Here is a 20,487-nt window from a genome sequence, read left to right on the forward strand (position 1 = left end):
GTGCTCTGTGCTTCCCGGACCCCTCAGTCTGTCATGGTGACTCTGAGCTTTCATATTCTATTTAAATGATCCGGTAATTATTTTCATCAAAATCCAATTTGATGGAAAACAATAGAGCGCCTTTTCCTTTTTGTCCCTGATGCATAAATCTTATTAGAAAGCTATAATTATATTCATTAAAAATCAGACGGAAAAAAAACAGCATTTGTGTTCAGCACGCATTTCAAAGCATTGTCTCAGTTACAGATAAAAAGTAAACACTACAAATTATGCCTTTGCAGACATGTACGCCTGGATAATATGTATAACTATATTTAGTGTGGAAGGAGCTAATTTGAAAAATTTCAGCTCATGAGCAGAAAGTAAATACTGTGTCTGCAGCTTTTCTGCATTGGTACGTTTGAAGAGCGTCTTCTTCACCTACTATATACTCAAACATACTGTAACTACAATAATGAAACCATTTTATGTCTGTTATGTTGGAGTAGATCCTACAGTAATCACCAGGGTTGGGGTCAATTCAGGAATGAACTCAACAATTCCAATTCAAAGAAGGAAATGGAACTGGAATTGGAATTCAACAACAATTACAGGAAACAGAGTTGGAATTGAATTGGAATTACAGGAAGTGGAATTTAATTCAGGGAAATTCCACTTAATTCCGTTTATTGCTGTTTCTGAGCATTTATTTGTGATTGCATTTAGAGACATAGATTTGAACTTTATTTATGATGCTTTACAAATACCAAGTAATGTATGAAATAGAGTTGATCAAATGCAAGTAAATAAAAATGAGAACTGTTCATTATGAATTAATAATTGAATGACAGTGGTGATAAGTTTCTGGATGTACTATACATTCAATATATGATTACTACATAATATATGTCTCAACTCGCAAAAAAAATGAATCATGATCATTCATGTATTTCATTCACTTTTTTTGCATCGAATTATCATCATTTCCTGAAAATTGTCATCGCTAAGATTGCATCTCTCAGGCCTAAATATCTCAAGTGGAATTTAGTGGAATTTATTTGATTTCAATTCTGTTTCCTGACATTCCAATTCAATTCCAATTCCATTTCCTGTCAGCTGCATGCAATTCCAATTCCAATTCCATTCCAGGAAGTGAATTGGAATTTACCATTCATTCTCAATTCAATTCATGAATGGCCCCAACCCTGGTAATCACTAGTATGCCTTCTTACCCTAGTAATAATTAGCAGGGGTGTGTGATATATTCTGTGTGGCCGGTAAAAATTCTGCTGTAACTGTGTATTACCACAGTGTGATTTTAAAAAACCAGAGCTGGAAATAGTCTATTCTGCATAGACTATGTCACACATGAGTGCTTTTGTTATATATTTAGTTAGTTTTACCACAGTGTGACACTCTGCTTGTGTTTGGTGGAAACATGGTTGAACCGTAGGTTGTTTATGGCCGTTTCACAGCTTGTTGGCTTTTCAACTGAGCTGTTATGGAATGTGAAGCTATTTTTGTAATGCTGCCAAAATTGTCATTAATTTCTGAAAAAAATCTTAATTTTGTTTGTGCCCATCAAGTTCTATATACAATTAAAATAGGCTATTTTATTTTTCTGTTATTTGTGAGTTGAATTTCCTGCAAAATAGCTATATTTTGATGTATACTACTATTCAAAAGATTGGGGTCATTCATTTGATTTATTTATTTATTTATGGAAAGAAATTAATACTTTTATTCAGCAGGGATGAATTTAATTAATCAAACGTGACAGTGAAGACACTTATAATGTTACAAAAGATTTACACTTTAAAATTTTCTTTTGAACTTTCTATTAATAAAATAAAATAAATCAAAAATATTAAGCAGTGCAACCATTTTCAACACTGACAATAATAAGAAATATCTCTTGAGCACTAAATCAGCATTTTAGAATGATTACTGAAGGATCATGGAAGACTGATCATGTAAAACACTGAAGGCTGTATATTCAATCAAATAATTCAGCCTTGGTGCACTGTAAAAAACAATTTGTTGACTCGACTTAAAATAATTTGTTCAGTCAACTTAAAAAAGTGTAGTCAACTTGAAATAAGTTGTACTAAGTGACAACTTATATATTTGAGTTGATTCAACTTAAAATTTTAAGGTAGCTGGGTAACAAGCCCAGCTTTTAAGTTTAACAAACCTAATTTTTAGTTTAGTCAACTCAAATATCTAAGTTGTTACTTAGTACAACTTAACATTTCAAGTTGACTAAACTTATGTGAGTTGACTGAACTTAAAATTTTAAGGCAGCAGGGTAACAAATTATTTTAAGTTGACTCAACAAATTGTGTGTTATTCACAACTCTAAAGAAATCTGTCTTTGTGGCCCTAAACTTTCAAATGTAAGTCACCCCTGGTATACTGAAGTATGGAGAATATTTTTTACATAGTAGTAGTATGTACAACACACATTTCTTTTTTAGCTGCTTTTTTATTGACCTACATCCCCCACAAACTCTGTCTTTTCGTCAGCCAAACAACTTGGCAGACATGAACTTTGCTGCTCTGATTCATTCAAGCATTCAAAGCAGAGAGCACATCTGCTTTCCCATGGTGCTTCTCACTTCTGCATGGTCCCTGAGCTCTTCTTATAATTCCTCACCTGGTCATGACACTCAGTTACTCCTGAATGCTGTATTTAGGTAATGGGGCTGGAGTTCAACCATGCAGATAGGACAGTACTATAGAGATACGGTTTTATGGAAGAAGGCACAAAGTCATTCTGAATAGTAATAGACTCCACTAGGCTGTTCCATTTCATTGCAACCTTCCTGAACTGATAAAAAAACCCTGCAATTTTCTTTGCAACACATTTGAAAATCAGAGTGTTTTTCCTCAGAGGACACAGAACTAATTTTTTTGTATATTCTCAGTTCCTGCTTGGAAATTATGCTTTAAAAAGAAATGTACAACCTGTTCTTCATTAAGTGTGATAAAATGGTGATTTTTTTTTTTTTCTCCCCATTGTGCTGCAAATATATATATATGTATAGAAGTAAATAAATTTAACCACTGGTGCAGTATATTTATCTGAGAAGTAAAACTGTGTAAGAAAATGAAAGAAATTTTTATTTATTTATTCATTCATTCATTCAGTGTTGATTATCCGCATTATTTATTTATTTTAATTATGTTGATTATGACTTTGGAAAATAGTTTATCACTGTTTTAAGCATAAATCTAACCAAATTGTGTTAGTTTAATGCCTGAAACATTGACAGTGGGATAAAAAAATGTGCAGTGTGCTGTTAAAGTGCAGTACTTAGCCCAAAATGGTGATAAAAGTGATATGATTTTGAAATATTTTAGATATCATGCAGTGTCATGCCTGGCTGATTTTAATCAAGTAAAAACACAGTCTCTTGCTGAGATTCTACTGATTAGGTCAGTAAAAAAATGGTGTGCATGCAGCTATTTAATGAGTTTTTCTTTTTCTTTTCCTTTTTTTTTTAACTAATCAAATTGCAACAATGGCCGCCTTTAAAGATGCTCTTTGGCCATGTCTGGTAATTCGGTCCGTTACAGTTCATCACCCTTCTGCTTCCTAGGTTCATTCTGTGGCATTAAATCCTGAGGAGAGTTTAAGGGCTTAGTTACAGTCTAGAGTTACAGCACATCCTTATAGATACTCACAAAATAGATGGAGTTCTATTATCAGGAGGCATCTACGCTATCAAAAAGTGATTGTGTCTTTAGCCAGACAGGACGTTTCTCCACTGCACTGTCAGAAAATTTGATTATCTTCAATAAACAGACTGTTTATCTGGTCTTTTGCTCCTTATCTTCACAACATAGAAAGTGAGATGGACCACCAAACAGGAGCACTGCTTTTATATTAAATTATGGGCTCTTATCAGTGTGGACCATATTTGAAGACAACATTTTCACATGTTAAGGGGCTGGAACACAGGGATGAGATGGTATGGATGGTAGATAGTATTCTAGGCGTGTTCCTCAGAACATTTTTTTTTTTCCATGCAGGCTTGGATAACATACAGAAGATTGCAGCTCAAGGTCGTTACGAGCTCCGCATTGACATGAAAGACGGCCAGGAGTCCGTATATGCCAACTATGACAGGTTTTCCATTGGAGATTCCAAGAGTCTCTACAAACTGCGGATAGGAGAGTATAATGGCACCGCAGGTGCGGCTGGAGGACATTTGGGCATTCATTTTACATACATTGAAAGGAAATAACTTGTTTAGAGTAGTTTTAGATATTTAACCCTATAAGTTAATTAAATGATCTCTTCTTATTTTAGGTGACTCGCTAAGCTACCACCAGAGCAGACCTTTCTCCACCAAGGACAAGGACAATGATATCGCCGTCACCAACTGTGCATTGTCTTACAAAGGAGCCTGGTGGTACAAAAACTGTCATCGGGCCAACCTTAACGGCAAATATGGAGAGTCTAGACATAGTCAGGTAAGCCAGGTAGTTTTAAGCAATGGATTGAAATTGTCTGGTATAGCTACATAACTGTCTAACAATTTTGGTAATCAAGTAACTGGTTGATTATTCTGTCGATTAATCGAGTAATCTGATCATTATAATACAAAACTGTAATATACATACAATATGTATGCATTATATCAAAGGCCTGCAGAGAGTGCCAACAGCCGTGCGATTTTATCCTAAAATTTACAGATAATGTACTCACCCCCTTGTCATCCAAGATGTTCATGGCTTTCTTTCTTCAACTGTAAGGAAATTATGTTTTTTGAGGAAAACATTTCAGGATTTCTCTCCATTTAATGAACTTCTATGGTGCCCCCAAATTTGAACATCCAAAATGCAGTTTAAATGCAGCTTCAAAGGGCTCTAAACGATCCCAGCAGAGGAAAAAGGGTCTTATCTAGTGAAACGATTGTTTTTTGTTTGTTTTGTTTTGTTTTTTCCGGTCATGACAGTTAGGGTACGTCTAAAAACTCCCATCTCGTTTTCTCCTCCAACTTCAAAATCATCTACATCGTGGCAAAAGTACCAGCCCAGACTTTGCAAAGTGAACATGCGAAGAAGATAAAACACCCTTTACAAAAAAAAAAAAAATAGCCTAAGTCAACTTCACCATATTACAAATAAATCCTAATCTAATCATGACAAACTATACATCGTTGGAAAGGTCTAAGACTCCTAAATAGATATTTTACCATATTTTTGTGTTACAAATTATGTAGGAAAAGTAATAGATTAATATATGTCAGGAGTACAACTTTAAAAGGTCTACATCATAACATGAGTTCTGACCTTTGTCACAAAAGACTTTCTTCGTTACTTTTTCCCTATCACGTTTTAGAAATCATAAGAAATTATATATCAGCTCAAAACTCATCCTTTGAAAGGCATTTTAAAATCAAACATTGCATTACCATGGAAAATGCACATTAAAATCATATTCATAATCATGAATTATAAAGATTTAAGTCTGGACAGTGCATTTTTATGTCTGTGTTCAAAAATGGAAGTGACAGTTAAAGGGTTAAGCTTTGATTTTGAAATCGTGATGAACAGTTAGTACAGTATTTTGATGATGGGTTATAAACGATTTACCTTACAAATCTGATGAAATGGCGCACATTGCGGTCCCAGATGAACATTATAAAAACTCAAACTCACAGCAATATGCAGAGATGGAGCTTAAGATGCTTCACATATGTTTGTGTGGAGCAGCATTTACTGTGAACAGAGCCGCTCTAAGATGCACGTAACCTACACACATGTAAATAATGAAAGCTCATATATTAAAACTGCATCACATATATTTATTTAATTAAATCATAGCGTTTGTGAATTCACAATAGCATTATGTTTTAATGTAATTTTTAAAATGGGTTCTATATATCATGCAGCCTTAGAAAATGGTCTGTTGCATTTCATGTATTCTCATGAATGTGACACTTTTGGTATTTTGCCAGTTACTTGACACGCACAAAATGCAATCAAGGATTTTTCATAATCAAGTACTTGAATTGAATCAAGGAATCAAAGTTACATTTATCATCTCAGAGGTTGAGAATATTGAGTAAGGGCGAAAGATTACCGATTTTGCAACAAGTTCAAGTTGGTCATGCAGTTTGGCAATGTAGACCAACACAAAGCTGCTTGGTTTGAAAGTGACTTCTGTGTGAGCTGTGCTTCAGAGATCACTACGCTATTGATAAGACACCACTGACCTTTTTTTGCACCCGAACCCACCTTAATGTGAGGGTTGTTTCCACCGTCTATACAGTATATGGAATTTCAAGAAGGCCTAAACTGCTTACACGTGAAGAATGTCATAGGAACTTATTACCGTCATTATTATCTTAATTCAGCGAATTGATCTTACACCTACACGGCCTTTGTGCTTTGTGACTCATTGTTTGTGGTTTTGTTTGCAAGGGCAGGCGTTGAAAAGACAGGAAACATGCAGAAGCATTTTGAAGTTAAGTGAAAGCAAATAAAGCTCAGTATGTGAGATTCACAGGCCAATGGTAAAAATATTCTAGATCCGTTCTTGCTCAATTGCATTGTGTCATGTCCTGTTGTCTCACTGTCTGCTTTCATTTCAGGTTTCTCACAAGCGTTAGGGGTTTGGTGTAGCTTATTATAACCGATAAGGTCATATTTCCCATCGGTATTTGTGATTTGGTTTTTCATAGAAACTAATAAAGGTTTTTACAAGGAAAATATTCTTTGGAAAGGTGTTCTTTGTGAGCCTTTTCAGTAGCAATAACATTGAATTGCTCAGAAGTTTTGTACATAAATACTACACGTAACTTTTTATGCATTTTGATGTACTAAGATGTACATTATCAACTTACTGACAGCTTTTTACATATGTATAGTTTAACTACTAATTATACAGATCTTTAAAACTTTTCCGGCAAAACTGAAATTGACAAAATGGTTGTATTTTAGCATATAAAAGGACTTTAATTTAATTTATTAAAAATGTATAAAATTAACCTATAGATTCAGTAAGCTTGCACAACACTATATATAATTTATTAGATTTTAGAGAATTTTTTTAATGTTTTACAACTCTCACTGAAAGTTAATCTTTAACACTAATAATTTAATAACATTGTCAAATCAAAATTATTTTAGTGTTTAGAACAAGTAATTTTAGTTTTTAATGTTGAATGTTTATGAGTTATTGCCTATAAAATGTAAATAATTATTGGCTTATCAATAGTGGCTAGGATTTTAATATCTCTCAAATGTCATATTCTTTGAAACACATAGGATTTGTAACATTTGTGTGCTTCTTAAGTTGTATGAACATAAAAGGCTTTCCATTTAAAATGCTAATACAATTTAATGCTGTCTCTGTTTCTATCTATACTAGAACCAGACTTCATGTATGAATACCTGAACTGTTTGTGTATTGACATTATGTGTTTGACTTTGACAGGGTATAAACTGGTATCACTGGAAAGGCCATGAGTTTTCCATCCCTTTTGTGGAGATGAAGATGAGACCTTTCAACTACCGCAGCATCAGTGGCAAGCGGAGGAGGTCCACCCATTAATCTACCGTCCTACTAGCTGTTTCTATTTTTAAACAGGGCGAGGAGGACAGAAGGAGCGGTGTAACTTATTTAAATCTTCGAATGACAAAATCCCTTTGACAAATGTCTGATGTAAATTGTAAACCTTGAGGTTCGGTGACTTTCTATATGTGTAATGCTATTTGTTCAGTTCCGGGAGATTGAAGACTAGGTAGGGTTTGGTATTTTCAGCACGTTTACAGTATGAGGCCTGTGGAAAGAACCTCATTATTAAGCGAAGAAAAGAGATCATTTCTCCCTTTGATATAAAAGATTTTAGAAGAAAATGAATGCCCGTTAAAATGAGATGCTTCTATTTTTATAAATGATGTGAAATACCTTTAAAAAAAAAAAAAAAAAAGGTAACTGAATGATTTTTGGTCAGATTTGATTCATGTGACCCATTACAGTGTTATATTTTGCATTTACTGCACCCTGAAGCCAACAATGTTTGTTTTCTTGTAAATGCATTTTCATCTCATATTTAAACTTACATTAACAGTTGGCCATTGTACTGTTGAAGCGTTGCAATCGATGAAGTTGCGAATGCAGGGTTTTCTGGAAAAGATGAGATGCAAACACAAAATATTATTATTAAAACCTCAGAAACCAAAGAATTTTTCAGTATCTGAGGTCAAAACTATGGAAGCCCATTTTTTGCCACAAAATTAAAAAAAAAGTTATTGCAATTGCAATATTCAGACTTTTTTCTCAGAATTGTGTGACATAAATTCACAGTTGCGAGAAATAAAGTCAAAATTGCAAGGTAAAAACTCGCAATTCTGACATTTTTGTCACAAATGCAAGGTTGTATCTCGCAATTCTAACTTTTTTCTCAGAATTATGTGAAATAAACTCACAATTTCAAGAAATAAAGTTGTAATTGCAAAATAAAAACTTTTTTCTGTGCAATTGTGAGTTTATATCTTGTATGAACTTATATAAACCAGCAGATGCAAGTTAATTTTGAAAGGAAAAAACAGGACTGTTCTAGAATTGCAAGTTTATATTTCACAATTCAGACTTAATAACTCCCAGTTGCATGTTGCAAAGTCACAACTGTGAGATATAAACTCAAAATTATGAGAAAAAGTCATTTGTGAGTTTTTATCTCCCAATTCTGACTTTAAGTTTATATCGTGCAATTATATCATGCAATTCTGATTTCATTTCTCAAAATTGAGGGTGTGTATCACAATTCAGAGGAAAGAAATCAGAATTGCAAGTTTGTATCGCACAATTCTCAGAAGAAAAAAATTGTGAGATGTAAACTTGCAATTGCAAGAAAAAAGTCAGAATTATGAGAGATGTAAGAGTTATAAGAGTTGCAGTTACCTTTTTTTTTAAAATTCAGTGGTAGAAACGGGCTTCCATACAAAACAAATTGATCTGGGGAAAAAAAAAAAAAAAAGAATGATCACATGCTTTTCAGTCATATAATTTGCCCCACATTTCATATTATTTGTATTTTATTTCAGTTTAAATTTTACAATTTTGTTCAAGGCTGATACTTCCTAAAGAGTTTTTCTTTTTTTGTAAGGTATTGATTGGCCTGAAAGCACTGATATGTACATATGAAAAACTCATATGGAGAATTTTTACATAATTGTGTCTCACACTCCATGCTTTTGAGTGTTTTTGTTCCTGTAGACTTGAAAGAATAATGTCCATCTGTGTCTTGGTAAATCCTCTAGATTAATAGCAATTCATTGGTGAGTGCAGGAGAATTGCAGTCTGTGTTTTGCACTGCAATAGCACATGCAGAGTGAAGACCATCTGAAGGGTTCTTTTCATAGATCTTCTGTTCCTTTCATGCATAGTCATTGTGAAATGGAGTTGGACAGGCACCTGCTGACAAGCAGTCAGGCTTGAGCTTTCAAGACTTGACATACACACAATAGATCACAAAAGCAATGCGACTCCAAGTGCAACTTAGAACATAGTCTTTCTTCTTTTAACTTTTTATACCTGACAAGAATATATTATTTTATTCTGTAGTTTAACATGGCCTTAGTGTATTTTGTACAGTGATTGAAAAGGTGAAGGAGTACGACCATGTCATATTTTTCGAAACCTTCCACAAGCAGTGTTACTTTTACCTTAAAGAGATAATATTTCTTTTTCTACTAGCATATTACTCTCTTTCATTTGCGAATTAGAGAGGGTTAATTGTCTTAACTCCTGGCATCACTGAAGTTGAAATTTGTTACTTTCTGTGTATTCATTTGTTGAAAATACTGAAACAAACAGTAAAATATTACTGTAAATATTGATTTATTTTCAACAATTTCTTTTTTTTTAAGATTTATTTTTGGGCTTTTTTATGCCTTTATTTGGACAGAACAGTGTAGATCAGACAGGAAAGCATTGGGTGAAAAGAGAGGGGAGTGGGATCGGCAAAGGACCACAAGCCGGGATTCGAACTCGGGTCACCGTGAGCGCAATTGCACTGTATGTCGGCGCACTAACTGGCAGGGTATTGGCGCCGACTATTTTCAACAATTTCATGCATAATACAAATATTCTGAAGATGAAAAACACTTTAAAGATCTATATTTTATTCTGCGTTTCAGCTTACGGTAAAACTATGGAAGCCTGTTTCCACCACTGAATAAAAAATAAAATGTTACTGCGACTTTTTATCTAACAATTCTGACTTTATTTCTCAGAATTGCGAGATACAAAGTCATAATTCTGACTTTTTGTCTCAGAATTGCATGATATATACTCACAATTGCAAGAAATAAAGTCAGAATTGCAATAAAAACTCGCAATTGACTTTTTTTCTCGCAATTGCGAATTTGTATCTTGCAATTCTGACTTTTTTCCTCAGAATTGTGAGATATAAATTTTCAATTCTGACTTAATTTGCAATTGCATGATATAAAGTCAGAATTGTGAGATTTAAACTCTCACAATTGCCAGATATAATTTATATCTCACAAGTCTGACTTTATTTCTCAGAATTACGAGTTTATGTCTCATATTTCTGGCTTTACACCTCGCAATTGCAAGTTTATATCATGCAATTCTGAGAAAAAAGTAAGAATTGATTTCAGTCTGACTTTATTTCTCAAAATTGCAAACTTATATCTCACAATTTTGACATTATGACCTGGTTTCACAGACAGGGCTTAGACTAAACCAGGATTAGGCCTTAGTTCAATTAGGACATTTAAGTAATTTTTAAAAGCATGCCTTAGAAAAAAAACATTAATGGTGTTCATCTTAAGACAAAACAAAGGCACTGATATATTTTAAGATCAGTCAGTACAAGTTTCTTTCAGACTTACATTTTAGTCTGGGACTAGGCTTGAGCCTTGTCTGTGAAACCGAGGGTAAAACTCGCAATTGCGTTTATATCTCACAATTCTGAGAAAAAAATTCAATTGCGAGAAAAAGTTGCAATTACCTTTTTTTATTTATTTATTTTTTGTTATTAGGAAAATTCTGAAGAATCTTTTTGGGTGTCAGTAACATTAAATGTTATGTTAACCACAGAAAATATTAGTAAGTGGTCTCAAATACCAAAATCTTTGAAAAGTCATATTAAAATTAAGATTCTGTATGCTCTACCCATTTCTGTAAGGCTGTAGATAAATATTCTTCAGTTCTCCGGTGTTCTGCTTCTCTCAACACCTGTTTCCCACAGTCGCAAATCTCCTAATGAGCCTCTTCTGAGAGATGGCACTATGATGTCTTCAAAGAGTTTCTACCCTTTTCCTTCACTTCTTTTTTTTTCTGTTCTGTTTTGAGGGGTAAGATTAGAGAGTGTAGCAACAGCTGGGATGGGAACTAAAAACCAAGTAAATTCTTAATCAGCTCAAGCTAATTGCATTTAACACTGAAAAATACTTACATTTTGCTAGCACCAGAAGGCGTAATTTTCTCCAGTTACTGTTCTGCAGAGAACATGGGAGAAAATATGTGTTCCTTCTTATGTTTTCTAACCATTTCCGTCAGAAAACTAATTGTTTGTGGGTTCAGCAACCCTTCTGTAGTCATTTCTGAAAGAGGAATAGAGACTTCAGTGTTGTGTTGACTGATTGAGACAGCTTCTCAACAGAGAGAGACAGCAGATTTTCCTTCATTATTCATTGACTCAGCATATGGTGGGGACACTTCAAGTCCCCTTCATTCTGACATGTCTCCCATCCACCAAACAACTTATGGCTAAACATTCACCATGGTAACACATTTAAAAACATGTACATTTATTTAATTTCATTCATTATGATATTGTAAAAATCCCCTACTTTTTGTACCTAAGAGGATGTTGTAAAGCAGTAAAAATGTTAGACTGCTTGTCCTTTACCTTTATGGCTCTTGGAAAATGTGTTTAGCATGAACACTAATGAAGCAGGTAATGTGTGCAAAAGAACGGTCTTTGAGACATTTGTCCTAACTCGCTAACCACATTGTCAGATAACCTTGGATATTATTGTAACAGATCAACTTAGCTCTAGTTTAACTTAAAATGTGCTGTATAGTTCCTTTTTTAATACATTTTCTACACATTAATAAAATATTCAAAATAAAAAAAATGAGTTTGATTGTGCAGTGATTTTTTTAAGCACCATTGCTGGCTGTATAGCCAAATAAAAGCATAAATGATTAACAGTTTTGTGAACACACTCAACTCTCAGACATACTGACAAACATATATAATATTAACAGAGATATATATTACAATTAACTCCGCACCTCAATTTTTTTAATGACTGACCTCGTCCTATCCGTACTGTTTGTATCGTTTCGCTTGCCCATGTTTGTATTTATGGCGTGGACATTTCAGGATTTTCTCTTTCTGCATGTTACATCAATATACCAGTTGCTAGCGACAAGTATATGGGTGAGTCATTGACTGTCCTTAGCTCAAACAATTCCTTGAAAACACTGTGATTCATTCACGAACAACTTTGCTTCTGGCAGACCCGTAATAATTTCTGCTTCGACTTCGTTTGGAAATATTTTTGTTGGCAGAGCAAAAATACACAAGGTACCTGCCAATATTGCATCTAAAACGTAAGTTACTCAGTATTTACTTCTTGTTTAATGAATATTAAATGAAGGCTTTGAGAAGGAGCACAGAGGTTTACCTCCCAAATCTATCGTAGGTTCGTTACCTGAAGTTTAACAACATGCGTACGTTGTGGCCATATGGCGGTGAACGTGGCTATTTTTCCTGTAAGAGTGGGCACGGCCATTTGTAAAGTTTATGGGAGTGACTTCCGGTCTCATCCGCGTCAAGCTGTGTCCTAACACAATCGGTTCTCGTGTTGATTGATTTAATAAGGCACACAAAACAGTATGTGTTCTAATTTCTTAAAAAATTAAAACATGTTAAAGCTGAGACCTTGTTTTTATACCAGCAGCAAGCTGCTTTGTTTTGTCTGTTGGCGTGCTGTCAGTTTCCTCTTTGTTTTGCAATGTATTTTTGACTGTGTGAGAACATGACGTGTAGTGTGAGAGCAGCATTATTTGCTGGACATAGCAACAGTAACTAAGGATCATAAATAAGATAATACATTAAAATAATATGGCAAGACACACCAGTTTGCAATATCAAGCAGCAAAATTATCTGTTTTGTACAGCTAAAAAATAGTTGGATACGTGGATGAGACCGGAAGCCAGACACATTAAATTTACAAATGGGCCCACTCTTATGGAAAAAAATAAGGTGGATAGCGGCTAATGAACCGGAAGTCTCCCCCTTAGGCTTACATCCGTGCTGAAGAATAAGGTGGATATCGGAAATTATGTTATTGTTAAAAAAAGGTATTATAGTAGGGAACTGCACTGAGGTTAACTCCTTTTGAACCAGTTTTTTTTTTTTGGCGGTGAGCAAAATGCTATTTAGCAAAAACGAATCAAGCTTAGATATCCACTTATTTTTAACTGAAAACAATGCCTACAGATGCCCATGTAAATAAAGTATCAGATGCTATTTTATCACTGTATTGTGCAACATTTGTATTTTTTTAAAGCAGCAATTAAAGCAGCATAACTATACAAAATATATATATATATATATATATATATATATATATTAGAACAGGTGCAACCATTTGTAAAATGAATGTGGAAGGCCACCGGTGTCATTTGCTTCCAGTTATTTCACCTTTTAACTTGTTATTCCTACCTAGAGTGGCTAATAAAATGGAAGTCTGACACATTTATAGAAAATAGCTTAATTCTGCATAGAAAAATAAGGTGAATAATCCTTGAATATTTAATATTTTGGTGAATATTTTTGGGATAGTTCACCCAAAAATAGATTCCGTAAATAATTACTCTCCTCATGTCATTCCAAACTCGTAAGGCCTTTGTTCATCTTTGGAATACAAGTTTAAATATTATGAAATGATGAAATCTGTGAGCTCTCTGACCCTCTATAGACTTACCACATTCAAGGAAAGACTACGAACCAGAGAAGTACCAAGAACATTGACACAATAGTCCATGTGACATGAGTCACATGTGCACAAAAAAAACTCAAATAACAACTTCGTTGCATCGTTGTACTCTCCAAAATGGCACTAGGGTGAAGAAGAATTGTTAAAAACTGTTATTTTAGATTTTTGGACAATAAAAAGTCTTCTAATAACTTCATAAAATTACAGTTGAACCACTGATGTCACATGGATGTCATTTTGTTGATGTTCTTGGTACCTTTCTGGACCTTGAACGTGGTACAACCCTTGCTGTCTAGCTCGCAGATTTCATCAAAAATATCTTAATTTGTGTTCCGAAGATAAATGAAGGTCTTACAGGTTTGGAACGACATGAGTGTAAGTAATTAATTACATGACTTTTTTACAAGCTTTGGAGTTGAACGTTAACTACTTGCAATCAAGCTGTTGGTCTTAATATGCATAACCTCTGAATAAAAAATGACGTATGCAACCCTGTAGGAAATGTTCAGATGAGTAGAAAAAGGAAATGAACTCAGTGGTGGCTGCTTCATGACAGAATTTTCTATACCGTTTATTTGTGCTACTCTCCCGTTCGTGCGTCATACATTTCACAGCCATAGACAAAGTCTTGCTAGGTGTTAATTTATAATCTAAAAATACATAAGAAATCTTCTTTGTACTTGATTCTATTCAGCATTACAGCTGTAATAACCCCTTTTATCTACTTGAGGCGGGTGGACAGCAGTCTTGAACTGACTTGCTAGGGCTTGTATTAAAGTAACATTAACGTTCGTCTTTTCAATGCTTTCTAGGCGGTATGAAGTAGAGATTAGAGCCGTGCCGCAGGTATTTACAGAGCACACTTAAAGTAGCACGATAATGCACTTTATGGCCCGATGACCGACTGAAAGGGCTCTCGAAATGGTTGAACCCCCTGGCCTCAGAACCTCTTTGCTCTATTATCAGAGCTGTAGGTCCCTGTATGCACCGTGCCCAGGGTGAGGCTGATGTAAGTAGGCAGAACACACCACCCCCCCAAATCTTCACAAGTCACTGAACGCTGTGAACTAATCACTCCTGACACCAGAATAAGAGGCTGGGCGGCTGCCTGTAGGAGGACTCACTAATGGCAGCACACACACGGGGGTTAAATCAGAAACCAAGTTCAAACCTCTGGAACAGCTTCAACAGAACCAGTGGAGGTACGTTCGGTGGCACATGCACATGTTGTGGAGGAACGCCGGCAATCAATGTACATCTGAAGGTAAGCGACATGCATTTGCATGTGATTTCTATTTACAGTAGAAGAAAGAAAGAAAGAAGTGATATGTCTTTATTTGTAGTTTCTTTTCCTGGTCTTGACAGGTCAATGGAACTGAGAAATTAAACAAATGAGATTATATGCTTTTAAAGCATGCTGTCATTTACACTTCTTTAATTAGCCCGTGAAGTACTTTTTTTTCTTTTTTTATGCTGGTTAATCAATCAGGCAAAGCTTATTACAATACTACCTGTCTTTAAAGATTTATTTCAGAGTAAGATTATTTTCATCCATCTGACTTCACGCCTCATTTAGGCTGCATGGTAAACTAACTGAAAAATATGAGCGTTCTTCATCTTTGCGTGATGAATTAGTCATTGTTTTGATTGTTTGCTTGTAGAAAAGTGTCATACCGGAGGCGAATGTAGTCATTCAAACAGAAAGACAATAAGTTTATATTGCACCTCATTTTGTGACATGCGTGACAATTGTTGAAAAGATATTGCTTGGATTTCTAGGGCACACTTCAGCTTGATGTATGAAATATAGCTTACCAGAAAAGATGCTTTTAGTACAAAAGCAGCCTTTTCTGACTTCCTCAGCCATGTTGATATTTATGCTCTCAGGCAACATCAGCCTTCTTGTAGTAAGTGTGCCCAAGCTTTTGTTCTTTTATCAAGATGTTACAACATACGGTGCAGAAACCACAGAAGTGCCCTTTAGGGCTGGAAACTCAATCATAAGTATAGGCCTGAGGCCTTTTATGGGAGGCATTATTTTGCAACTGTTCTGTCTTTTAGCCTCAATATGGTCCAGGCTGAACCCAATCCTTGTGTTATTTCAGTTCAAATGGATCATTCTATTTTGAGCTTTCTGTTGTCAGCTAAAAGATTCAATACTTTTGACACAGTAATACAAAAGAAATTATGTTTTTTGAGGAAAACATTTTAGGATTTCTCTCCATATAATGGACTTCTATGGTGCCCCCGAGTTTGAACTTCCAAAATGCAGTTTCAATGCAGCTTCAAAGGGCTCTAAACAATCTCAGCTTAGGAAGAAGGGTCTGATCTAGCAAAACGATTGGTTATTTTCTAAAAAAAAAAAAAAGTACAGTTTATATACTTTTAACTTTAAACATTACAAAGTGAACATGCAAAGAAAGTCAAACGCCCTTTACAAACAGTGGTAAAACAGCGATGTAGGGCGGAGATGTGCATTTGAGGTTAAAAAGTATATAAATTGTCATTTTGTTTGTTTCGCTAGATTAGACCCTTCTTCCTTGGCTGGGATCATTTAGAACCGTTTGAAGCTGCGTTTAAACTGCATTTTAAAAGTTCAAACTCAGGGGCACCATAGAGGTCCACTACATGGAGAGCAATCCTGAAATGTTTTCCTCAAAAAACTAAATTTCTTTACGACTGAAGAAAGAAAGACATGAACATCTTGGATGACAAGGGGGTGAGTAAATTATCTGTAAATTTTTGTTCTGGAAATGAACTACTTTAAAAATGATACTGGCCTTCATATGATTGTCTTAAAATGTGTTTTATGGGGGAAAAAATAGGAAGGAAGGAAGTTTAGTCATTTTCGTTTCTTGTTCTCAAAGGCAGACATTCACACATTCAGTCATGATCTCTGTAATCATATTTTTCTTTCTTAGGCTACTTGCCTGCTCATGTATTTTGAATAATTTTGGCTCATGTTCCAAACAATGTCAACAATACTGACATGGCGTCATATGTTTTGACTACTTAACAACATGAGGTATTGTGTTATCATGACTGCTGCCATACTTTGAGATGCATTAGATAATGTTAAAAGGATAGTTCACTCAAAAATGAAAATTCTGTCATCATTTACTCAACCTCAAGTCATTCCAAACCTGTATGCATTTCCTCCTTTTGCTGAACACAAAAGAAAATATCTTGAAGAGTACTGATAACCAAAGAGTTTTGGTTACCGTGGACTTCTATTGTATTTGTGGTCCATACATGGGGAAAGAGTAACCGAAACTGTTTAGTTAGCAACATTCTTCAAAACATTTTCATTTTTTGTTCCACAGAAGACAACTATCCTTACCTTAACATCTTATTAAATAAAAATAGTATACACTGCACTGCATAAACTGTAGTGCTTGAGTGGTTATTTAAGGGGAGAAGTTCACTTCCAGAACAAAAATTTACAGATAATTTACTCACCCCCTTGTCATCCAAGATGATCATGTCTTTCTTTCTTCAGTCGATAAGAAATTATGTTTCTTGAGGAAAACATTTCAGGAGTGTTCTCCATATAGTGGAGTTCAATGGTGCCCCAAAGTTTGAGCTTCCAAAATGCAGTTTAAATGCAGCTTCAAAGTGCTCTAAATGATCCCAGCCAAGGAAGAAGGGTCTTATTATCTAGCAAAACGATCGGTCGTTTACGAAACCAATTGACAATTTTTATACTTTTAATCTCAAATGCTCATCTTGTCTCGTCTCTGTGATGCGCATGCGCAGTCTGTGTAATCCGGGTCAATACAGTTAGGGTATGTCAAAAAACGCCCGTCTTCTTTTCTTCTTCAGCGTCAAAATTGTCCTACATTGCTGTAAAGGGCGTTTGATCTTCTTTGCATGTTCACTTTGTAAACACTGGGTCGGTACTTCTGCAGCGATTTAGGTTTTTGAAGTCAGGGAAGAAAACGAGATGGGAGTTTTTCGACATACCCTAACTATATTGACCGTACTGAACCAGAAAAAAAAACAGAGTTCGCGCAGACTTAGACAAGACGAGCACTTGAGTTTAAAAAGTATAGAAATTGTCAATTTGTTTCGTAAATGACCGATCGTTTCGCTAGATAAGACCCTTCTTCCTTGGCTGGAATCGTTTAGAGCCCTTTGAAGCTGCATTTAAACTACATTTTGGATGTTCAGACTTGGGGGCACCACTGAGGTCCATTACACAGAGATAATTCCTAATTTTTTTCCTCAAGAAACATAATTTATTATCAACTGAAGAAAGAAAGACACGAAAATCTTGGATGACAAGGAGGTGAGTAAATTGTCTGTAAATTTTTGTTCTGGAAGTGAACTCCTCCTTTAAGAAAATGTATGCTTATTTTGTTTGTTTAATTAAGATGATGTTGTTCAGTTATCTTAATTTGTTTTAAAGTTTCAATTCTGTCCTTAATTACTCACACTCATGTTGTTCCAAGCTCATAAAACCTTCGTTCATCTTCAAAACTATTTTTTGTTGAAATCTGAGAGCTTTCTGACCCTCAGACAGCAACGCAACTGAAATGTTCCTCGTATTCTCAAAGCTTCGCAAAATTAGGGTTGAACCACTGATGTCATATGGACTGTTTTACCAAAGTCCTTGCTATGTTTCTGGGCCTGGGAACATTTCAGTTGCGTTGCTGTCTATGGAGGGTCAGAAAGCTCTCGGATTTAATCAGAAGTGGACAGTAGTGAAGTATTTTTACTCTGTTTTAAAAGTACTTTTCAAGTGTCTGTACTTTATCAGAGTGTTTTTTAGCTTATGTTTGCTGTTCATATGAAATTATGCTAAGGTACGGTCTGTGTATTTCTAATTTTAAACTGATAATTCAGTTAAAATTTGAAATCTGTTTACAAAAGCACATATTTTCACACATTACTTTCCAGCTCTCATAGCATACTGATATATATCTAAGTGTGACAGCGGGAGGGAAGGGTGGGGTGAGTGTGAAAACAGGAAGCTCAATTTCAAGGTTCAACACAAATTCATGTTACTGTAACCTTGCATCTTTTCTAAAAATGGGTAGTTCCCTGTTTTGAGAAAAATGTCCCTAATAAGTCTGGTATGAAATTTGCAAATCTTACACACAGAGTTTATCTCAAACTCTGAAACAGTATCCAAAAAAGAAATGGAAAATGTTACATTAAATTACTCTGAGTTACACAATTGTTCAGTCACGGCTGTATTGCGAGTTAGGAGGGAGTAGGTCCATTTATGGCTGAGCTCAGAGCATTCACTGCTCCCTCCTCTTGTTTTCATAGCACTGTTCTGATACATTTCATTAGAGTGACTCATGAGCTACAGTTGTGACTGGTTAGGAACGGCCTGGGCTATATTTGGATTCAGAAGCAGCCTGCTTTATTTTTCATTAGAGGGGCTACACGTAAACCCAACACCCTTATGTTTCCAAAGCACACTCTGTGCCTTTGGGATGTGCAGTTTGCTGCTCCTGAAGGATCCAATCAGAGGACAGAGCGTCAGACAGAAAGATGATGGAAGAGGCTGGTGGAGAGAGATAATTTTTGAGTCTGCCTTCCTTGGATTAGCAGTTTTGCCTCAGCAAAGATCGTTACAGTTGGGTGTGAATAACCACAGTAACAGGAGCTTTAACCTCAAGCTGTGAGACATCAAAAATGATGAGTCCAGGTTTACATCATCAAGTACAACGCAACCCTAGTCTGATAGAGGGTTTTGCAGACTTTACATTGAAACCTGTAAAATCCAGGCGAGGCTTCTTGTGCTTCTGTTTAAGTTTAACAAAGCAGCACGGAGGGTCAAAATTGTGAAAGTAGTGATGGAAATGAGCATCAGAAGGGTTGGAAATCTTCCTGTTTTGCTTGGTTGACCACGAGAAGTGAATGCAAGTTGAACGCACCCAAAATAAATGCACAGTTCCGCTTTTCTTCGTTTTTCTACGCTTGATAGATTAAAGCACGCAGGCTTTGTGCTTCTTCACTGCGTGTATGTGTGTATATACAGAATATGTGTGTTTGTGTACGTGCGTGTGTTAAGTTAAACAATAATATACACAATATATGGGTCTGTGTTTTCAGCAAGGACGCATTATATTGATCAAAGGTTGACAGTAGAGCCATTTACAATTTTACAAAAGATTTCTATGCATTTAATAGGGCTGTGTATTGCCAAGAATCACGATACAGGGGTTGTGATACGATATGTTGCGATACATTGCGATATTGTAAAAAAGGTGATATATTGGGATATTTCTTATTTTATGAATAGTACATAATTTTAGGAAAGCTGTAATTAAGAACACACCACCATATGCAAACCAGTATGAGTAAAGGGGGAAAATAAAGTGCTTGCAAGATTTAGTTATTAAATGTAAAAAATGTAAGCTTTTATAAACAGACCATATGTGACCCTGGACCACAAAACCAGTCTTAAGTAGCACGGGTATATTTGTAGCAATAGCCAAAAATACATTGTGTGGGTCAAAATTATTTCTAATTAGATAAATACATCAAAACTT

The 20,487-nt window shown here is 35.2% G+C and overlaps 1 protein-coding gene across 1 annotated transcript in view; it reads left to right on the top strand.

Moving 5' to 3' along the window:
• Positions 1–8,978, top strand: part of tnr (tenascin R (restrictin, janusin)) — a 178,658-nt gene extending 169,680 nt beyond the window's left edge. Inside the window, 3 exon segments of the mRNA XM_051134409.1 lie at positions 4,015–4,176; positions 4,295–4,458; positions 7,430–8,978. Of these exon segments, the coding sequence (XP_050990366.1) occupies positions 4,015–4,176; positions 4,295–4,458; positions 7,430–7,546 (443 nt within the window). The 3' untranslated portion in view covers positions 7,547–8,978.
• The last annotated feature ends 11,509 nt before the right edge of the window (positions 8,979–20,487 follow it).

Source organism: Labeo rohita, chromosome 2 (assembly GCF_022985175.1).
Source record: "Labeo rohita strain BAU-BD-2019 chromosome 2, IGBB_LRoh.1.0, whole genome shotgun sequence".
Taxonomy (NCBI): domain Eukaryota; kingdom Metazoa; phylum Chordata; class Actinopteri; order Cypriniformes; family Cyprinidae; genus Labeo; species Labeo rohita.